Source organism: Dryas octopetala, chromosome 4 (genome assembly GCF_963921425.1).
Source record: "Dryas octopetala chromosome 4, drDryOcto1.1, whole genome shotgun sequence".
Classification (NCBI taxonomy): domain Eukaryota; kingdom Viridiplantae; phylum Streptophyta; class Magnoliopsida; order Rosales; family Rosaceae; genus Dryas; species Dryas octopetala.
In genome coordinates, this window is record NC_141369.1 from 15,197,099 (window position 1) to 15,218,371 (window position 21,273).

At 35.3% G+C, this 21,273-nt stretch overlaps 1 protein-coding gene and 3 pseudogenes across 4 annotated transcripts; all 4 read right to left on the reverse strand.

Moving 5' to 3' along the window:
- Positions 1-1,671: 1,671 nt before the first annotated feature.
- Positions 1,672-2,865, reverse strand: LOC147287219 (putative LRR receptor-like serine/threonine-protein kinase At2g28960). The gene is made up of 3 exons (XM_086239118.1): positions 2,803-2,865; positions 2,509-2,698; positions 1,672-2,299 (listed from the first exon to the last, which is right to left on the reverse strand). Exons 2-3 carry the CDS (start codon positions 2,658-2,660, stop codon positions 1,888-1,890), a joined length of 564 nt encoding a protein of 187 aa, XP_086095244.1. The 5' UTR covers positions 2,661-2,698; positions 2,803-2,865; the 3' UTR covers positions 1,672-1,887.
- A 238-nt stretch (positions 2,866-3,103) lies between these two features.
- On the reverse strand, positions 3,104-6,345 carry LOC147287220 (putative LRR receptor-like serine/threonine-protein kinase At1g05700; annotated as a pseudogene). Its single transcript, XR_015121658.1, has 10 exons — positions 6,130-6,345; positions 5,492-6,043; positions 4,862-5,349; positions 4,623-4,761; positions 4,431-4,502; positions 4,191-4,262; positions 4,015-4,095; positions 3,654-3,817; positions 3,313-3,536; positions 3,104-3,219 (listed from the first exon to the last, which is right to left on the reverse strand). The product of XR_015121658.1 is annotated as a putative LRR receptor-like serine/threonine-protein kinase At1g05700 (transcript).
- A 4,598-nt stretch (positions 6,346-10,943) lies between these two features.
- LOC147287221 (uncharacterized) lies at positions 10,944-13,455 on the reverse strand (annotated as a pseudogene). The gene is made up of 5 exons (XR_015121684.1): positions 12,629-13,455; positions 12,445-12,507; positions 12,299-12,349; positions 11,782-12,204; positions 10,944-11,680 (listed from the first exon to the last, which is right to left on the reverse strand). The product of XR_015121684.1 is annotated as an uncharacterized LOC147287221 (transcript).
- A 94-nt stretch (positions 13,456-13,549) lies between these two features.
- On the reverse strand, positions 13,550-19,116 carry LOC147287222 (putative LRR receptor-like serine/threonine-protein kinase At1g05700; annotated as a pseudogene). The gene is made up of 13 exons (XR_015121683.1): positions 18,826-19,116; positions 18,157-18,706; positions 17,521-18,020; positions 16,753-16,891; positions 16,571-16,642; positions 16,400-16,471; positions 16,235-16,315; positions 15,777-15,937; positions 15,426-15,619; positions 15,198-15,324; positions 15,024-15,077; positions 14,733-14,922; positions 13,550-14,500 (listed from the first exon to the last, which is right to left on the reverse strand). The product of XR_015121683.1 is annotated as a putative LRR receptor-like serine/threonine-protein kinase At1g05700 (transcript).
- Between the last annotated feature and the right edge of the window lie 2,157 nt (positions 19,117-21,273).

Here is a 21,273-nt window from a genome sequence, read left to right on the forward strand (position 1 = left end):
TATAGATTAAGCAGCTAAACAGCTAACATAAACAATGGATATATATATATATATATATATACTTCTTATTTGGTTTTGACTTAGACAACATGTTCTTGTAAGTTGTAACAACATACTAATGAAAAGTCAGAACAAACGTTGAGTTGGATATATTAAATGGTTGCAGGCATTAATTATTTAATTTTCAGGATATTTATATGCAGATCTTGGCCTTTCATTTGCCTGATGAAATGACTTGTTAACTGAATAATGCTTTCCACACGTGTAATTAGAATTATTAGCATCGGAAGTTGTCGAATTATATATATATATATCAATGTCACGACTATTTATTTATTATTTTTGGTACAAGAGGAGCCGAAGCTCAAAAGAAGAATCTAAACAACTACATCTCTTAGACAAGGACTAGGGAGTATCAAGAGCATTAATAGAAAGTAAAGAGCAGACTTTGGGAGGGAGAAAATTAAACCAATGAACATCTAAATCTCTCCCCATATTTAAGGAGCTAGGCTAAACGATCAGCACAAAAATCAATACACATGCCTCACCAAGCAATTAGCAAACCCACCAAAAAGCAGCAGCAGCTATTAGCAAAACTAAACGGAGAGTAAGCAACATCAACCTCCTTATAAACAAGCTAGGGAGACAACTAAGGAGGAATAATTTTCGACTTCAAGCATAGCAAAGCAATGCCACTTCTATTTAGCTTAAGCTTAGTGTACGTTGAGAAATTTATATTTATATATATCAATGCCACTTCTATTTAATTAGCTAGTGTTGAGAAATTTTTAATTAATCTCAATCTGACCTTTAATAAATTATACAAAACAAATAATTATATAAGAGCATATAATTAAGTTCCCAAGGAAGTCCACTTACAATAATTTAATGAATAATTCATCCTTAATTTTGGGTTAATTGCAAGGTCAAATTGGCATGTTCCATTAATTTAAACCCAATTTAATCAACAAAAAAGAACCAATATATAGCACAATATTGCACGTTGAATGGAAGTATGTCTAATTAATTCTTTTTTTTTTTTTAATTGAGGGCTAAGATTGAAGGGAAAAGTTTTTCGGGGGTGGGAAATTAAAGGAATTTTTAGGTACATTTAGAAGCTCTCTCTTGCAATTATTAAAGCCACAAAGACGGACCAGAGAAAGCCCAAACACAGGCATACAAAGGCTCAAAAAATTGTTATGTGGACAGTAATGTTGATACCTTTGTAGTTTGTATACACATATATACATGTTTAAGTAACAGTATTTTTAGCTCCAAAAATGTCAAAAGTTGGCTTCGCCCCCTTAGCACCAAAAAAATGTCAAAAGTTATTACCTTGACAAAATAGGTAATAGGTGATAAGTGGTTTTTGTTTTTGGTTTGAGAATTTGGTCCCTCATAGGCGCTAATAGTGAAACCATCAAAATTCTTGCACATGCAGTCAGCCTCCTTTCTCAACAAGATGCATTATGTACTTATGAATTTAGTTGCAATCCATGCATATATAAAATGGTATCCGTTACAAAATCAATAGAAGAAAAATCCAACAAAAGAACAAACAGATGCAAAAAACACTCTCATTGATTAAAAATGAACAAGAAGTCTACATAACAGAAGAAGACGACTTGACTAAAATGCATACAAAATAACGCTTAATTTAAATAGAACAACCCTAAGATGCTAAAAATAAAAAATACCGCTTACAATATAAATCCAAATCCTAAACATAATAAAATAAACCTAGCTAGCCTTGTCTATAACAGTATCTATTCCAAAGAGTTTGTTTATTAAGACCATAAAACCTGAAGATTTTAACACGTGGTAAACTGCAGGATTGAAATAATACAGTCCCAATTCCCATTATTTTATCCATATTGATAAGTACTTCTACCTAACTGAGGGAGTTAGATTAATGATCGAATTGTCAGGCATCATCTCAATGGAATCTGTTAATCCAGTTTCGTGGTTCTGTTTCGTCCCAGCCAGTTCGGTTGCCATACAGTCCTTTAAGTCCACCACTACCTGACTCATGAGTGGCCTTTTGATGGCACTTATAGATGCACATGCCATTGCTATTTCCACAGCTTTCCAGACTGAGTTGACATTGAAATTTCCCTCTAACCTTGGATCAACTATTCTGTAAATGTCTCCTTTTGCAAGCATGAAACCAACCCATTGACTGATGTTAATTCTCTCATGCATTCTTGATATAACAGGTCGACTTGTTATGATCTCCAACAGCACAATTCCAAAGCTATAAACATCACTTTTCTCATTTAACCTGTTTGATAGGTAGAACCTGCAAGCCAAATCATGCAATTCAACTCAGGTCATATCTTCTGATGCAAAAGATTTTACCCAAAGGTCAATTAATTTATAGTTTCTTTCTTCATTGCTCTTGTTGGCTTGTTGTTTTATTTAATTGATGCTTGCAATTTGATTCACTGAAGTGCTAATAGTTTTAATACTAAAATGATCATGGGTAAATTAAAAACGAAAAATACTTACTGAGGGTCAAGGTACCCTGGAGTACCAGCAACAAGGCTGGACGCCTGAGTCCCATCATTGGTAGGGAAGTTTCTGGATAGGCCAAAATCAGAAAGTTTGGCTTGGAAACTTTCATTCAGCAAGATATTTGTTGATTTCACATCCCTGTGCATTATAGGTGGCTTACAACCATAGTGCAGGTACTCCACTCCTGCATTTCAAAATTTAGGCATCACTTACACAAAAAATTCAAGAAGATAAAAGGAAATGCTAACTAAATAAAGAATCATGACAATCATTTATTTAGTTGCAGACCTTGTGCAGCGTCTGTTGCTATTCGAAGTCTGTCTTCCCAAGTCAAGATATTTGATCTGCCATCTACATACATTTAAAATTAAAGAGACTAAGCCTTTCTCATGCAAAAGAACCTCATTCATGAGTGATGCAAGAAAGTTTCAGAGTATAGAATTAATTGTAAAGTTTCAAAGTTTCAAGCATATACAAAGCCTCTGATGATTGAGTTATTGACTCTCCAAAGTTTAGAATTAATACTAGAGAAATTAATAGTGAATTTTGCTACTGGATAATTTCAATTGTAGCCAAACCTGAAAGATGTTCCTGTAAGTTTCCATTGGCCATGTATTCGTAGACAAGTCCTAAGTTGGTTCCATCATTGCACTATCCAACAAGGCTTGTCAAATTCTTATGATGAACTCTCATAAGAATATCAACCTGTAATTTAAGACACGGCAAACTCCAAATCTTAGTTCATCATATATGATTGATCTAGAAACATTGTGTTAGTTTATTTGGACACAAACGTGCCTCTGCATTAAATTGTTGAAGCCCTTGAACTGATGACGGCGAGAGAATCTTGATAGCTACTTGAGTTTTGTCTATGCATCCGTGATAAACTGTTCCAAATCCACCTTTGCCAAGAACCCTCTCGAAGTTGTTGGTGATCTTGAGTATCTCAGAATATGTAAACTTTTGTTTTGTCGACTCCAATGACCCAAATTGAATGGTGGCGTTTGCATCTGTGACATCTCCTATAAGGCCATTGCAATTTTAATGAGCATCTATGCTTGCATATTTTTACGATCAAAACCATCAGCCTTCATTATTTATCTCCAAATGATCAATTAACAAATATGTTGAAGTCTTACCATGTTGTATTTTCCTTTGAAATCGCCACCAGCAGATTGCTGCTACAGTTAATAGGACGAAAATTCCAATGATTGACACTATTACAGGAATAACAAAATTCTTCTTCTTCTTCTTTGTTAATTTGCAAGAAACATTTTCGGATAGATTTGGATTTTCGCACAAACTGACATCAAAATGGTTGATGGAAACTGTAGTTAGTTTTTGATTAATTATAATTACCAATTATATATTCCTATTTAATATTAGTAGCTAGCAGATGTTAACATCTACGGTACAATTGACCTATGCTCTAACACACAGCACTTTTAAGGTGAGTCAAACAAAAAGTTTAAAGGGCATGGCTTTCTAAATAAAGCTTACCTCAATGATAGCATACCATTCTTTCCTCTTTCTATCAACCCTACCGGAACGGAGCCTGTCAGGTTGTTTTTCTCCAAGTTTCTGCAAAGGTAAATTAAGCATGTATCCATCATCACTATGCTTTCTAACTAATTAATTATTATCATTTGCAGTTCATGCTTAACCAAATAACTTACAGGGCAGCTAAATTTGGGAATTGAGAGAGAAAATCTGGAATTACTCCTGCTAAGTTGTTGTTCGATAAATCCCTGAAATCATGAGCAGCATCAACTCATTTCTGATTGTGACAAATGAAATTCTGATCTGATACCTTGTTGATCATTAAACAGATTGTGACAAATGAAATTCTGACCACATGCTGTTTACCACTCTACCTTGTCATTAGTTTGGAAACTGATTGTCACATTTATACTTACAAAGTCTGTATCATGCTGAGATTGGAAATAGAAGAAGCTATGAGCCCTGTTAATCCACTTGAGGACAAGTTCCTGCAGATTGCATATATGTTCCGTATTTTAAACACAATAAGAACTTGAATTAATTAATATGAATATATGTCATGATCGATCATGACTAACTTTGTGTGTAATAGAGACAATGATACTTACAAGGATATGATTCTTGGGGGCTCATTTTCAGGATAGCTACACTTGACACCTTCCCATGAGTACTTTTGAGGGGCACATGGATCTCCTTGCCAGTTCTTTCCAATATTATAACTTGACTTGATGTTTGTGATTGCACCAACTAATATTTTCATACACAAACAGATCGAAAGCCCCATCAAATTAAATCAATTAATCATTTAATTGCATAGTGGCTAAATAATAAGGTAATAATTACTTACCATCTTGTTGGTTTGTTTCTGATTCTGAGAATTTCTTTGCTATATAAATCTCGAAAGCATTGAGGATGGGAGGAAGGGTAGAGTTATCAGCTGCAGTGATAGTAATATTAAAATATTGTCCTGTAAAACTCCAAGGCTTTCTGCTGAAAATAGTAGTTGTGTACAAGTATTCAGGAGCAAATGGCCCATAAATGCTTCCTTTCCTTATAGTATAGAGCAGCCTAGACTGGTTGGGTCGGAGCTTTTCAACTTCTGCAAAGTGCAAGTAACTATAATATTCTGCATCTCTATCAGCATTCTGAGGCGGCCAGAAAGTAATAACCAAGGAATCACTTCTATTTTTTGGGGTGGCAGCAGTGCGCATAACATCAGATGGTGGTTGGTAACTGTTGTTATCATCATAGTCGACGATGGATGAGGTGTTCAACTGTGTCCAATCATCCTTGTTATAGTATTGCCAGAAGCGATCATGAATATCCGCTGGGTACCTGAATTAATTAACACACAGACACAGAGACATTTTATCCTATATATCGAATCAAAAGTTCAGGGACTACAATTTATTGAATGTAGAATTAGAATATCCAACCCAAAATTAATTGACTACTCAAACAATTAATGAGTACTCACCTGTATGCATTGCGCTTAGCTATAACACCCGTGTCATAGCGCGAGACAAGTGCCATGGACTGGTTCTGTTGTGTTTCATAAGTGTCACTAGGTAAGGTCCTGAGCTCAATTGCTGATATAAATGGAACCCCAGAGTCTGTGTTCACCAAACAAACATGCATGTATGTAGCTTCGCGTAGAGACATGTATGACTTCCTTGACCTCGTCAATGGAGCCATTCCAAGGCTTCACTGAATCCCACAAATTGGGTCCGAGATGTAGTTCAAACTCGATCTGGCAATTCGTTTTTTCCATCATAATTCCCATGAACGAAAATTGCTCGGATCAAATATCTGGTGCCACTTGTAACCTTTAGTTTGTAACAGTTCCTGGTTCCTTGAGGGAAGCTTCTAAGAGACTCGTACGGCTGTTGCTTTGTATTGCTGTATTCAAATGATACCACGTTATTTTCACCGGTGTCTATGAAGTTGGTGTCTGAAACATAGTTGATGCCTGTATTCGTTTCACTGTAGCTAGAAATACCCACTAGGCCGCAATCTATGCTAATGAAGCCTACAAAGAAAGACATGCAGACATATATAATATATGCTGAACAAAATAAACAATATTATTATAATAGTGCAGGTGTTCATATAAACCTGATTGAGACTGGGCATGAACTAGGAGCATAAGGTAATTAAGAGCTAAACCACCAAGCAGTACTGCAAAGTTGAGGATGAATTGCTTCATTGTCCGGAGGGACATCAAAATTAAACTCTGAAAACAAGCGTAGCAAGACGCAAATATGTCTTCAATGAATATCATAATTTATATATAAAATCTGTAAGTGGACAAAAGCCTTTTCTAAAAGTTGGAAGTTGTTTATTGTACTCATGGAGACTGATTTTGGTACCTGGCTTCCATGAATTTATGATGGAGGAACACCGTGGCCCATATCATCATTTACTGGGGGTCAGCCTGATAATTGATTTATTAATTAATATATAGTTTGTTATATTAATAGTTGAGGTAATACGTGTTAACTGTTAAGCCTACGAGTAAACTAATTGCTGTACTGTATATATTTCAAAGATACCCGTGGTCAATAAAATTCCTAGCAAACAACAATTTGAAAAATATAAAATTAGATTGAAGTTCTTGGTATACATTTTCTTTCAATAAAAATCTGGGAAATTGTTTTTCGGACTCAACTTTTGACTAGTCGCTTAACTATGCAAATTTTCATGTTTTACTTCATGAGTGGGCTTCATTTAAAACCTGGATATATCCAATGAAAAAGTTAATGAGTTAAAAACTAGCCATAGCCTACAGTAAAGAGTAATGCACAAATGCACAATATATTGTTTGTGCATGTATCGCAAAGCATGCAAACTGAGCAACTCTGCATTCTTCATTTCTTTTTTATTTGGATAAAAACATCAAGAAGAATTAATGACACAATTTCTGTGCTCTGCATAAACTACCCATTAATTAGTTGATTCAAAAAGTGACCATAAAAGAAGTAACACAGAAGCGAAGTACAGCCAAGTCAAGTCTAAGATAGTAAGGTTCACACAGAAATGCTGCATGTACGTGCATGAGTTGGGTCGTCTCTGGCAAAAAGAAGCAGGGCACCTTCCATAACAAGAAAATGATTTGATTGTTTCTTTAGTCGTTATAGACCAAAGTTTAATTGGAACGCGGCTGTGGAAAAATTTAGCATTCAAACGGGCATGTTTTGTGAGAATATGAAGTGTGTTATTTTATTTTAAAAAATTATAAGTCTTATGTAATTATTCATAAGGATCTTTAGATATTTTCGCCTATTGTCAATTAATTTTGAGTTAAACGTTCTAATTTTTTTCATTTTTTATATACACCATTTTTATCATTAGATTAGATGTTGACAGTGTTCACTTTTTTTCTATTTAAGTATGTATAGTTTTTTTTTTTTTTTTTTAGTGGCCAAAAAAAAAAAATGTATGTATAGTTTTTTTATTGGCCACTAAAAAAAAAGTATGTATAGTTTTTTTATTCAATATAAATATATGACATATAGAAATGTCAAATCAGCCCTTAAATCTTCCGCGTAGAGGTTTGTTACAGCGGGGCCATGGGTCATACTAGCATATCAACTTTATTTTGTAGCATGATTTGGGTCAGTCTTCGAGTCTTTTGGTCAGATATTTGAGTGGGGCCATTGGGCCTTCAAAGACCAAAAAGGACCGCTGGTTGAACTCTATCTTCTTTGAACGTAGAGGTCGGTGGCTTGAGCGAGTCAATGGGCTTGAAAGATCCATTACTATTTACTGATAAATTATCCATAATGAATCGAGTGGGTCAATGCAATGAAAGATCCAAAATTAATAATTTACCCATTATTAATTGCTAATAGCCCTTTCTTATTAAGTATTAATAACAAGGGTTTTTTTTTTTTTTTTCCTATTCAAATCCAGAATGAAAAATAGATATTTTTTTTAAGTTCAATATAACAAAATCGGTCAAAACTTAGTCCATTTTAATGAAAACACGTGAAAACCACTGCATTTTTTTTTCCGCATATGAAGTATTGACATTGTTGAACAATGGCAATTATAGTCACTGTTCAATAATGGCTATATTCACTATGCAGCAACACCGATTAAAAATGCTACTTATATATATATATATATATGCTTTCGATCTTTTTTTTTTTTTTACATAAACATGTCAAAAGAGCATATATAAAATCAACATAAAACACAAAAAAATCCTTATAAGTCACATCAACCATTTTCATGTTTGTCGTTGCAAAGCCAATGTCGTACAGTGGTTATCAATACAAAGTTCTTGTCGAACAGTGGTAATCGGCACTGTACAACACCAAATGTGTCCTTAGCTTTTTTTTTTTTTGTCAGTTTCAGCACCTCTTTTTTTAAAAGGTGGCTTTATTTCTTATTAGGTGAACCGTACCTTTTTTACATTTAAGAACATTATGTGAGTTTATTTATCATATGGGTTGTAAAGTGGACTTTAAAATCATTTACTTTATAACAATGGGTAATTTTTAATGTTGTTCGATCATGTCAAGCACCTATCTAGTTATTCACTATACATACATTTTTTTTGGGCCGCTCACTATACTTACATTTGAGTTTGAACCAATGTTGTATTGTATAAGGCCCCGTTTGGGATTGTTGTGGAGGACCCAAAAGCTGCTGTGGATGACAATTCTCAATCATCCACAGCAGTTTTGGTGTTTGGTAAAAAAATAAAAAAGTGCTTTGTCCCACAATTCTCAACTCCTCACAGTAAAAATAGAAAGCAAGTTTGTAGATGCTTTTGAAAGCTGCAATGAATCACAACAACAATGAAAATTTTATTTTACCCATAATACTCTCATTTTAGTAATAATAAATAGAGCCACAACAGTTTTACATTACGATTTACCAAACACCTTCATACTGTTTTTTGTACGCACAGCACTTTTGAAAATATAGTTTACCAAACACTCAACTGCTTTACTTCACAGCTGACTTTACTTCACAGCTGTTTTTTCTCACATCAATCCCAAACTAAGCCTAAGAGTGGTGTTATTGTCACCTATTAAATGGGGGTTTATTACACAAACACCCCATGAGGTTTTTCGTGTTTTCACGTACATCCCCTGAGATTTCAAATATTACAATGAGACATCCTGAGGTTTTAAATTGTTTTTACATAACTCCTTCTATTAAAATTCTGTCCAAAAATATCTCCAATTGACAAATTTAACCTTAGGGTTCATTTACACTAACACCCCCTGAGGTTTATTATATTTTCACATAACCCCCCGAGGTTTTAGCCTTTTTTTACGTTACCACTTAATCACAAATATAAATGGCATAATCTTGTAAATACTAAAATAACATTTCTCAATAGTAACACTTTTTTGACATATTAAAAGATAATGTTTTTGAAATTCAACTATTGCAATTTATTTGTCTTAATATATACTTATGAACATATGAATTTTTTTTTTCTAGAATATATATCTCAATCAAATAAATGAGTGTTTTTTTTTCCCCGACAAGAATTCTTTATACATGAAATAAATGGATTATTTAGCAAATAATTGAATTACATAAAAAGAAACACGTATTTGGTTTAGCAATATTTTAAAATTTCAAGATCGGTATTTTTTTTTCAACATGTAAGAAAGATATATTATATCAGCCAAATAGTATGTAGGTTACTTTGGTATTTTAGCATTTTTGTCATGCTTGTTTGTGATTAAAGAGTTATATATGTGAAAATGTTGAAACTTCAAAGACTTTTTTGTAATTGAGTTAAAACCTTAGGGGTGTTTGTGTAAATTCTGAAACCTTAGGGGGTTATGTGAAAGCATGATAAACCTCAGGAGGTGTGCATATAAATACTATAAGGTTAAACTCGTCATTTAGAAATGTTTTTATGATGATGTCATCAAATTTGGACGAAATTTTAACGGAATGGGTTATGTGAAAACGATTTAAAATCTAAGAGGGTCTCGCTGTAATTTTTGAAATTTTAGAGGGTATATGTGAAAACACGAAAAAATCTCAGGGGGTATTTATAAATGAGATAATTAGGCTTAAGTCCTTTAGAAAAACAGTTTTTAAATAGAAACTGGGGGTGTTTTAAAATTTATAAGAAAATTCTTTTAATTCATAATAATTTATAAGAAAATCATTTTAATTTATAATAAATTCCTTTTAATTTATAAGAAAATCCTTTTAATTCATAATCAAGTTCTTTCCCGATTTGAAGGATACTTCCCCTCCTAGAGTATAAAGTGGGCTTTGTAGAGACTGAGTTAAAACCTAACATAAAGCCGTCAAGGAAGAAAAATAAAATAACTTAATTAAAAACCCTAAATCACTACCGGTTTTAGTATAAAAAAGACTCATAAAATAGACTGGACTCTAAGTCTCCCTTTATAAAATCTCACAAATAAACCTAAATGTGGAATTTCACAGCTGAAGGGGTCTATATATATATAGTTTAATTTAGTTGTTTAGGGTATAATGTGAGGTCTCAATATTTAGTTTAGTTGTTAATTAAGAAAACTGAACTCGTCTTTAAGAGGATCTCTAACCCTTTTCTAAACTCTTCTTCAAATTTATATTTGAGAAAAAATGATATAAAATAAAGTTTGAATTGTTTCCTAAAATCTCTCTAAATTTGAGATTTCTCAATTTTTTTCCAAATAAAATTAAATGGATCCGGTTTTCCAAATTCTCCCATAATAAGGGAGAATAGGCATTAGGTAAAAAATATTTGGAGAGAATTTCAACTCTAGCATTCGAGATCTTTCCCAAATTGAATTTTTTCTTCAAAATTATTTTTAAATTTAAGGAAATTATTGGAAAAAGAAGAGATGCTCTTAATAGAACTAAGGGCACTAGTGATCACTACTAATTACAATTAAGAAAAACAATAGAAAAGGTACTTTACAGTACATACATGATCAGTATAGCACAATATATATATCAACAATAGCACACAATATTTTCCCCTTAATCAAAAAAGAAAAAAAGTTGGATCCATATTGATTACACAAATAATCTGAGCGAGAACCTTAATTATTCTGTTTGTTAATTGAATGAATCACCAAATTCTTTGAGGACGAAACCTTTTTCCGTAAGTTGATTTGACCATTTCTACAAACAGAGGAAGCTGTAGCATTACAAACATAGCCACTGGGAAAGCAGCCAGAACAGTGACAGGAATGGCAATCCATGAAATTTTGTCTCCTAAAACGATTGCTAAAGCTGCCGCAAAAGCTATCATCATGGTTGCCATGGCAAAAAAGAGAGAAGTGAGACCTATTATCATTCTCTTGGGCAGTGACACCAGAAAGTCTTCTTCCGCATAGCGTGCGGTCAAGATCGATAAGAACATCAAGATGGAAGTGGAAGAAGCGAACAAAGAGAGTGCATCTGAAACAATAAAGATCATGAATGATTTTTTCTGCAAGAAAATTGGAATGCCTTTGTCGCCGTCGTTGCCTCCGGGAACAGTAAACGCTGCAGTGAAAACAACAGTGGCAATGAGAGCCGCCACTAACATGCAAGAATTTGCTGTATCCTTCATCCATGTCTCTCCCTTTTCCTTCAAATCTTTGTGCTTTTCTGTGAATACTTCCCGAGCTGTTTTCTTTTCATCGTTTTGTATCATTCTTTGTGAAAAGCTAATTAGTTTCTCCACTTCCTACGTACAATTAAGAAAATATTAGTACTACGTTAATGCATTCATTCATTCCACTAATATTGTGAAACTTAAGATATTCCAAGTAATGAAATTAAGTAGACCTTAAACCATTGCAACTCGCTTTGCAGTTGTAGAGCTGCACCTGGAACAGATGACAGTTGACGATCGATCGGGTGCCAAATTTGCTGCTTGAAACAAGATATTATCATGCGAATTCATATTCCATCTATAACCAATCTGATTACGTGCAATCAGCGCATTGAAAAGACTGTAAACGTTCTCTTGCCGAGCTTCAATAGCAATTCTGAGCTGCTGGCCAGACCAAAATATATCTGGAAATGCTCCAAGGACTTGTTTTATAATTTCGACTGTACCATATTGTGCAGCTTTACCAATGGGATCTGCCCACCCTAGAAACTGATCAGCCTTGGCGGTATCCATAAGGGAAACTTGTTTAATAACTAGTCGTAGCAATTGGAGGGAAGATTGGTGTGTCAATTTTGTAACGTACACTTTCTTGACACCTGCAACACAATGTAATTAACTAGTTGCAGCTATATATACAGCTGTGAGCTGTTGATGTGAAAGAAAATTAAGATGGAGGATTAAGATTAGAACCAGTCAAGCCTAAAAGAGCCTTCCAGCATATTCCTTTCAACCAATCAAGCACTGCGCGCAACAAAGAAATATATTAACAAAACTGTCTTAAATCATTACAGGTCCCGCAGCTAAAAATCACTAGTTGCAGTACGTTCAAATCTGACCTTTATAAGTTGATTCTGATTTTACGGAGTCTGTTGATGTACAGTTGACTTTCACTGGAACATCTAAACTCAAACATAGAAAGTAGATAAATATAATAATTTGTTTTTTGGTATGCAGGGTATTTAGACATTTAATTAATTAGAGATGGAGCAAATTTTAAAAGTAAATCAGAAAAAAACTGACAAGGGTAGATGCATCTTTCCCAGAATCCAAGCCTACTTCCACTCTGGAAGTCCATAGGACTTTCAGCCAAAACGGTGAGCAGACAACTCCACCCATTCCACTCAGTGGCTAAGTTAGGGTAGCATTGCACTATACCCAGAGTAATATCTGTTGAAGATCATGATTTTACAAATCTAACTTAATTACAAATCTGTCTTAATTACAAATCTAACTTAATTACAAATGCATGATTTTAAGCATCCAATTATGTAGCACATTAGGCAATTAACCTCAATTAATGACAAACGTTGACTCTACGCCATTAATAGCAGACACTCATTTCAACACCCCCCTCAAGCTGGACATAGATATCTCAAATGTCTAGCTTGAAGAGTATCTTTTCATCTAGACCCAGCAACATTGATCTTGTCTTGATCAATCAGTCACGATCTACTCTCTTGCTTCTCCTTGTCTTGGAAAAGACTTCTCCTTCTTCTTGCTTCTCCTTGTTTCAGAAAAGACTTTTCCTTCTTACTTTTTTTTCATGACAACCTGTCTCACATACAGACTGTCAAAAAAAAAAAATGGAAATTTTGTGGAAAATTCCGTAATCCAAGTATGAAAATTTTATGGAAAAAATTCCTAAACCCAAATATTAAAATTTTATGGAAAAATTCCGAAACCCAATAATGGAAATTTTATGGAAAAAATTTCTAAACCCAAATATTGAAATTTTATGGAAAAATTCCAAAACCCAATAATGGAAATTTTATGGAAAAAATTCCAAAACCCAAATATTGAAATTTTATGGAAAAATTCTGAAACCCAAAGCTTGAAATTTTATGGAAAAATTCCGAAACCCAATAACAAGTATGGGAAACCGAAATCATGGAATTTTATGGAAAACTCCAAACCCAATAACTCTTTTCATCTCTCTTTTTTCTTTCCTTTTATTTTTTTGTTATTTTTTTCCCCTTCATCTTCTTCTTTCCCGACATAACATAATCACCATCATTTTGTTTGTTTTTTTTCTCTTCTACCAAGACCAATCTTCATTCCCATATCAGGTTGTATTGGCGAATGAAGTTGAGCCCTGGGCTTGAACTGGTGATGGACTAGAACCAGAGGAATTGGCAGGAACTAAATCTGACATTTTTTTCTTTATTTTTTGAACCCAGAAACCCCAAAACATCCAAGCCCCAATTTCTTAAGAAATTTCAGAAGGAAATTGAGGTTGGCTCTGATACCATGTCAAAACTAATGTTTTGGGGTAATTTCTTGTTATAATTTTTCTCCTCATGGGAGGTTTATATAAGAGAAACTTAAAACTCTTACACAAAGTCAACTAATCTGTCTTAATTACAAATCTAACTTAATTGCAAATGCATGATTTTAAGCATCCAATTATGTAGCACATTAGGCAATTAATCTCAATTAATGACAAACATTGACTCTACGCCATTAATGACAGACAATCATTTCAACACTACCTAACTGAGGGACTTTGCAAGGTGATTGAATTCTCAACCATCACCATGGAATTTTCAGTTTCATGGCGCGCTCTTCTTTGTTCGAGCCAGCTCTTTGGCCAAACACTCCTTCAGTCCCACCACCACCTCACTCATGGTTGGCCTTTCGGCAGCGTTTGTAGATACACATGCCATTGCTAGTTCCACAGCTTCCCAGGCAGAGTTAACATTGAAAGTTCCCTCTAACTTGGGATCAACAATACTGTAGATGTCTCCTTTTTGAAGCAGCGAACCAACCCAATCGCTGATGTGAATTCTCTCATGTGTTTTCGAAAAAACAGGTCGACTTGTTATCATCTCTAACAGGACAATCCCAAAGCTATAAACATCACTTTTCTCATTTAACCTGTTTGACTTGCTGTACCTTCAAAGCCAAACATGCAACTCAAATCATATCTTTTGAAAAGGATTTTACTAAAATGCCCAGTTATAGTTCCTTTCTTCTTTCTTCTTCTTGCTTTATTTAATTAAAGTTTGCTTCACTAACACATGCATATTAATACTTTAAATACTAATTAAGATGTCTAAATGAAACACTGCCACATTAATTAGGATTGTTAATTTGTAGCATTACTCAATCTAAAAAAAATACTTACTCAGGGGCAAGGTAGCCAGGAGTGCCAGCAACACCTGTTGATATATGAGTCCCATCAACTGGAGGGAAAACTCTGGATAGGCCAAAATCAGATAGTTTGGCTTGAAAATTTCCATTCAGCAAGATGTTTGTTGATTTCACATCCCTGTGGATTATGGGTGGTGTACAACCGTAGTGCAGATACTCCAATCCTGCATTTCAAAATTCAGGCATCACTTGTCAAAAAATCAAATTCAAACAAGGATATTCTACAACAGGATTATGATTCTATGAAAACCATTCAGTTGCAGACCTAGTGCAGCATCTGTTGCTATTTGAAGTCTACCTTCCCAAGTTGAGTTGGTATCTACATCCATAAAAAAATAAAAGAATCTCAGACAATTTATTGATCAACGTACAATTTAGGAGTACTAAGAAATTGACAACTTCGCTACTGATGGAGTTATTTCAGTTGCTGCAGCCAAACCTGAAAGATATGCAAGTATGTCTCCCTTGGCCATGTACTCGTACACAAGCCCTTTTTTGTTTTTCTCATTGCAATATCCTATGAGGCTTGTCAAGTTTATATGATGCACTCTCGTAAGAAGATCAACCTGTAATTCAAGAGGCCACAAATGCAAAATCTTAGTTCATTAATTATATATATGATTGACCTCAAAATCATTGCTTGCAATAGTTTAGTTGGACAACTTGCCTCTGCTTGAAATTGTTGAAACCCTTGAATTGAAGATGGCGAAAGCATCTTGACTGCTACTTGAGTTTTGTCTATGCGGCCATGATAAACTGTTCCAAATCCACCTTTGCCAAGAGTCCTCTCCAAGTTGTTGGTGATCTTGAGTATCTTAGAGTATGTAAACTGTCGTTTTGTTGACTTGGACCCGAAGGTGGCTTTTGCATCATTACAAATAGTGATTATAACAAGTTATTAGTACATAAACAGTCGAACTCTTGCCATGAGTGTAGCACAAAGTGCCTCAACCTACATTTTATATGCTCACCAAAAAAAAAAAAAAAAAAAACTTAAACAAATGTTTGGAAGTCTTACCATGTTGATGTTGTCTTTTCCTTTTCAAGCCCCACCAGATAGCTGCTAAAGATAATAAGAGGATTGAAACTCCGGCGATTGACCCTATTACAGGAATAATGAAATTGTGCTTCTTCTTTTCACAAGAAACATTGCCAGATAGAGTTGGATTTTCGCACAAACTGACATCAAAATGGTTGACAGCAACAGTACTAGTTAGATGTTGATCAATTACAGGTACCAATGATATAAATTCTGTAGTATTAGTAGCAGGTGTTATAATTCTCAGTATCCAGTTTGCTGGGATACACATGTGTGATCACAATTCCTGCAAGATTTACGTGTCCACAACCTGATCATTTTATATTTATTTTCATGAAGATATAGAAACTGGTGGCATCTGTATAAATAGTTAATCGCTCTAAGTCAGTCAAACACGAAGTTTGGAGGTCATGGTTTTCTATAACAAGTATATATACCTTAATTTTAGGGAACCATTCTTTCTTTTTTCTATCAATCCTACCGGAACAGAGCCTGTGAGCTTGTTATTCTCCAAATTTCTGCAAAGGTAAAGTAGTCTGTCAGTCACCATGCTTTCTAATAATCAATTAGCCCCATCATGTATAACCAAATAATTAACTTACAGGACAGTTAAATTTGAGAATTGAGACCAAAATTCTGGAATTGTTCCTGTTAAGTTGTTGTTTGATAAATCCCTGAAATCATGAGCAGCTCAACTCATTTAAAACTGAGGGCGCAAAATGAAATTAGGATCATATGCTGATATGAACACAAAGTAAAACATATATACTTACAATGTCTGTATCATGGTGAGCTTGGATATAGAAGGAGGTATCTCCCCTGTTAATCCACTTGAGGACAAGTCCCTGCAGATTGCATGTTCCATAACTTAAATTCACTAAAACATTTATGCATGGAATTAATTAAAATGATCAAGAGTAATTAAGTTTGAGAAGAGATACTGATATATACTTACAAGGATATGATTCTTGGGGGCTTATTTTCTGGATAGCTACACTTGACACCTTCCCATGAATACTTTTGAGGGGAACATGGATCTCCTTGCCAGTTTTTCTCAATTCCATAACTTGACTTGATGTTTGTGATTGCATCAACTAAGATTTTCATAACACAAACAGAAAATCCCATCAAACTCAATCTTATTCAGTTACATAGTGGGTAAATAATAAGGCAATAAATCAATAAATAAGCTTGTGAAGTTGTGGGTGAGGAGAAATAATCTTATGTGTCATGCAGCACCCCCACCTTCTCTTTCTCTTGTCCAGCCACCGCTGGCGACCCCCCCTCCCTGCGGCTGCCTTCCTCCCCTCTCTCTCTCTCTCTCTCTCTCTCTCTCTCTCTCTCTTCCCAAGCAGAATTCAAAGGCACCCACCTGAACCGCCCTCCAGCTCAAACCACTTGGACGCCACGTAGCGCTCGTCGATTCGCTGCTCGATCGAGTTGACCAGAATTACGATAATATTTAATTCTTATTATTATTTAATTCTTTTTTATTTTTATTATTTAATTCTTTTTTATTTTTCATAATTCTTTTTTAAATGATAATATAATTTTATTTTTAAAAGTAGGTTCGTGCAGGTCACGTGATCAACTTTTAACGGAATTTTTGATAAACTTAACTGAATATACTTAATTGAAGCAAAGTGAAAACGAAGATCTCAACTGAAAATATGAGTATATATAGTTGGAGTCCTTTTAATAAAATTTTCATAAAAATACTTACCATCTTGTTGGTTTGTTTCTAATATTGAGAACTTCTTTGCCATATAAATCTCGAAAGCATTGAGGATGGGTGGAAGGGTAGAGGTGTCAGCCGCAGAGATTGCAATCTGAACAGATTGTCCTGTAATATTCCAAGGCCTAATGCTGTAAACAGTAAATGTGGACAAGTAATCAGGAACGAATGGATCAACAGTGCGCTCTCCATCTCTACTAACATAGAGCACTCTGGATTGGTTGGATTGGAGCTTTTCAACTTCTGCAAAGTGCAAGTAATAATAATACTCTGAACTTCTATCAGCACCCTCGGGTGGCTGGAAAGTAATAACCAATGAATTATCTGTTGGATCTATTGGCGTGGCAGCACTACTCATAACAACAGATGGTAGTCGGTAACCATTGTCCGATTCATCGTCGATGGTGAATGTGGTAATTAACTGTGTCCAATCATCCAGGTGATCATTATAAGGAAACCAGAAGCGATCATGAATATCATATGGAAACCTATATATCAGACATGCATAGTTATAGAAGATGAGTGTTAGAATTAGAGCATCCAACAGACGCGAAACCGGCCAATTGGATCATTCTACATACATATATTAATCTACTTACGTTCTGCTACAATGAGTACTCTCACCTGTATCCTGCATTCGGAATATTGGATATTAGACCCGTGTCGTAGCGCGAGACATATGCCAAGGTCTCGTTCTCTTGCGTTTCATAAGTGTCACTAGCTAAGGGCCTGAGTTCAATTCTTGATATAAATGGAACCCCGAAGCCTGTGTTCACCAAACAAACATGTATGTAGCTTCGCAGAGCGACATGTATGAGCTCCCTGTATGTTTTAAGAGAGGCATTCTTGAACCCCATTGAATCCCACAAGTTTGGTCCAAGATGGAGTTCGAATTCCGGTAGTTTATCTTGGCCATCGTAATTCCCATATAAGAAACCTGCTCGGATCAAATATCTGGTGCCACTTGTAACGTTTATGTTGTAGCAGTTTCTGAATCCCTTAGGGAAGCTCCTAAGAGACTTGTACGGCTTTAGATTCTCATCTCTGTATTCATACGATACCAATTTACTTTCACCAGTGTCTATGAAGTTGGTGTCTGAAACATAAGTGATGCCTGTTGAAGTTTCACTGTAGCTGGGATTGTCTACTAGGCCACAATCTATGCTAATGAAGCCTGCAGATACAGACATATATTATAAATATATATAGATAGGTTCTTAATTGGGCATGTTATAATTTGTTGAACAAAATAATTAAACAAAGGATTATAATAATGTAGATGTTCATATATACCTGACTGATCATCCAGGGCATGAACTAAGAGCATAAGGTAATTTAAAGTAAAACCACCTAACACTGCAAAGAGGAAGAATTGGTTGAATGTCCGAGACATCATTATGCTCTGGAAACAAGCTAGCTAGCTAGAGACTCGCAAATATGTCGTCAATGAATAGCACTTATATTATCTATAAGTAGGCCATGGCTATTTCTAGAAGTGGAACTTTTTCTGTAACTTCCATGAATTTACGATGCATGGGCGGACCTATAGAGGGGCCAGTGAAGGAAATTTCCCTCACTCACCCTTTGCCACAGCCATGAGCTTCCCCCAACAATCCAATAATTTTCTTACCGGTGGGGACAAGGTGTTTGACAAAATAGCTCAAAGAGAGAAGCTGATAGGGGCAATTGAGCAAGCTGCAGGGCAAAACACGTCTCAGTTGAAATTTTATTTATTTATTAATGTACCCGCCCAAGTTGGCCATCTCTCCAAATTTTCAAATCTCTCGATCATAATCTCTCATATTTACATTTAGTGTTAAATATGAGATGGGCCGGATGAGCTTCATGTAGTTTTTCAACAATCTAAACCGTCTATTTTTTAGGTCTTTATTTATAGATCATCCTTGTAAACAATTAGTCAAATCGGAAATCATTTGTCTATCTAACTTTGATCAAACAAATAGACGAATCAAATATTTTCGATAAAATTGTCTATTTAATACTAAATGTGGGATCACACACTGGAAGCTTCCTGTATATATATATATACATACATTGTTTACTTAACAATGTGATTCTTATTTTCTTAAAACTGATAACTTTTACTTTATTAGAGAATGACACACTTTTGATAATGTTAATATGATAATATTTTACATTTATATTTTTTGTAGTTGTTTATAATAATATATAGTAGTTTAATATTTATGTTACTACTAACATAAGAAGTATTATATAAGTATATATAACTAAATTTCAGTAATTAAAGATACTCTAGCAGAAGTACAAATAATTAAAGACCGGCCTATATAGGGCCAAGTGAAGGCAATTGCCCTCACTCATCAGTTTGTCCACCATGAGCAACCAAACAACCCAATATATCTTTGATATTTTCCATAAGGGCGGGGACAAGTTGCTTGGGGAAGTGCCTCAAAAAGAGGATGATAGGAACAACAATATTACAAGTTTACAACTATAGCTTGTAATATGGTATTCCCTTTCATCAATAAAAATATTGTTAGTGAATTCTTTCTCGAAAACTTCCTCTATCTTATCTCATAAACAAAAATATCTAAGTCCGCAGAGTAGTACATAAACTATTAAATTATGTGTTTCATTAATATATAATCATAAAATATGATCTGTTTAGCATGTTTCATATTGTCATTGGAGAAACAATGTATGAAGATGTGCATAAATTACCCATTAATTAGTTGATTCTACAGCCAGAAGTAACACAGAAGGAGCTACTAGTTCAGAAGCCACAACCAAGTCAAGTCAAGAAATAAGAAATGTTGTGTGCTAGGCTGCTAGCTGTGCATACCAAGAAACAGAAGCAGTGGAATTTCCACAACAAGACGAATGTTCAAATACATCAGTTGTAGGACCAAAGTTTGCAACGCGGCTTCAGTGGGACCATGGGTCATATCAACTTCTGGAGCATTATTTGGGTCAGTCTTTGCTACATAAATATATAACGCTAATTAGCACATTTGCCCCCTGACTTTTAGGTTTTTTCTCACTTGACCCCCTCACATTTATTTGTCTCATATAACCCTCTGAACTTTTATGTTGTTTCCCACATTGCCTGATTCCGTCAACTTCGTCAACACCACCGTTAGAAATGCTGACGTGGCGTCTACGTGGCGGGGTAATTTCATCTTTTCAGTCATAAAGGACCAATCTTTGCCATGTTTGTGCCACGTGGTAATTTGTGAGATCCAATATGCCATGTTGGCAACCCTCTCACATTTTTTATTTAAAAATATAAAACTGCAATTTTAATTAAATCAAAAATTTTAATTTTTTTAAAAAAGCTTCTCTGGATTGTGCAATGGGGCTGAGGATGGGGGAGGGGGTGTGGGAGGGGCTGGGTGGGGGCGGGGGAGGGACTGAGTGGGGGTGGGCCAAGTTGGGGTTGGGCTGCGTAGGGCGGGGAGGGGCAGAGCAAGGGCAGGGCAGGGCTGGGTTGGGCTGGGCTACGTGGGGCGGATCGGAGCAAAGCAAGGGCGGGGCCGGGCAAGGTAGGGCTGGGCTGGGGCTGGGCGGGGGCTGGGTTATGTGGGGTAGATCAGGGCAGAGAGAGGGCGGAGCGCGCAAATTGGGGGAGGGTGAGGCTGGGTGGGGAGGGGCAGGGCAGGGCTGCGTGGAGTTGGGGATGGGTGGGGGCATGGCTGGCATGTGCAGAGAGAAAGAGAAGGGGAGAGAGAGAGAGAGAGAGAGAGAGAGAGAGAGAGAGAG

Coding starts and splice junctions, on each gene's coding strand:
- LOC147287219 (XM_086239118.1), bottom strand. CDS start 2,660: ATGCACAGGGATGTGAAATCAACAAATATCTTGCTGAATGAAAGTTTC. Junction 2,300..2,508: donor CCAGGGTACCTTGACCCTCA/GTAAGTATTTTT, acceptor TTTGGCTTGCAG/GTTCTACCTATCAAACAGGT.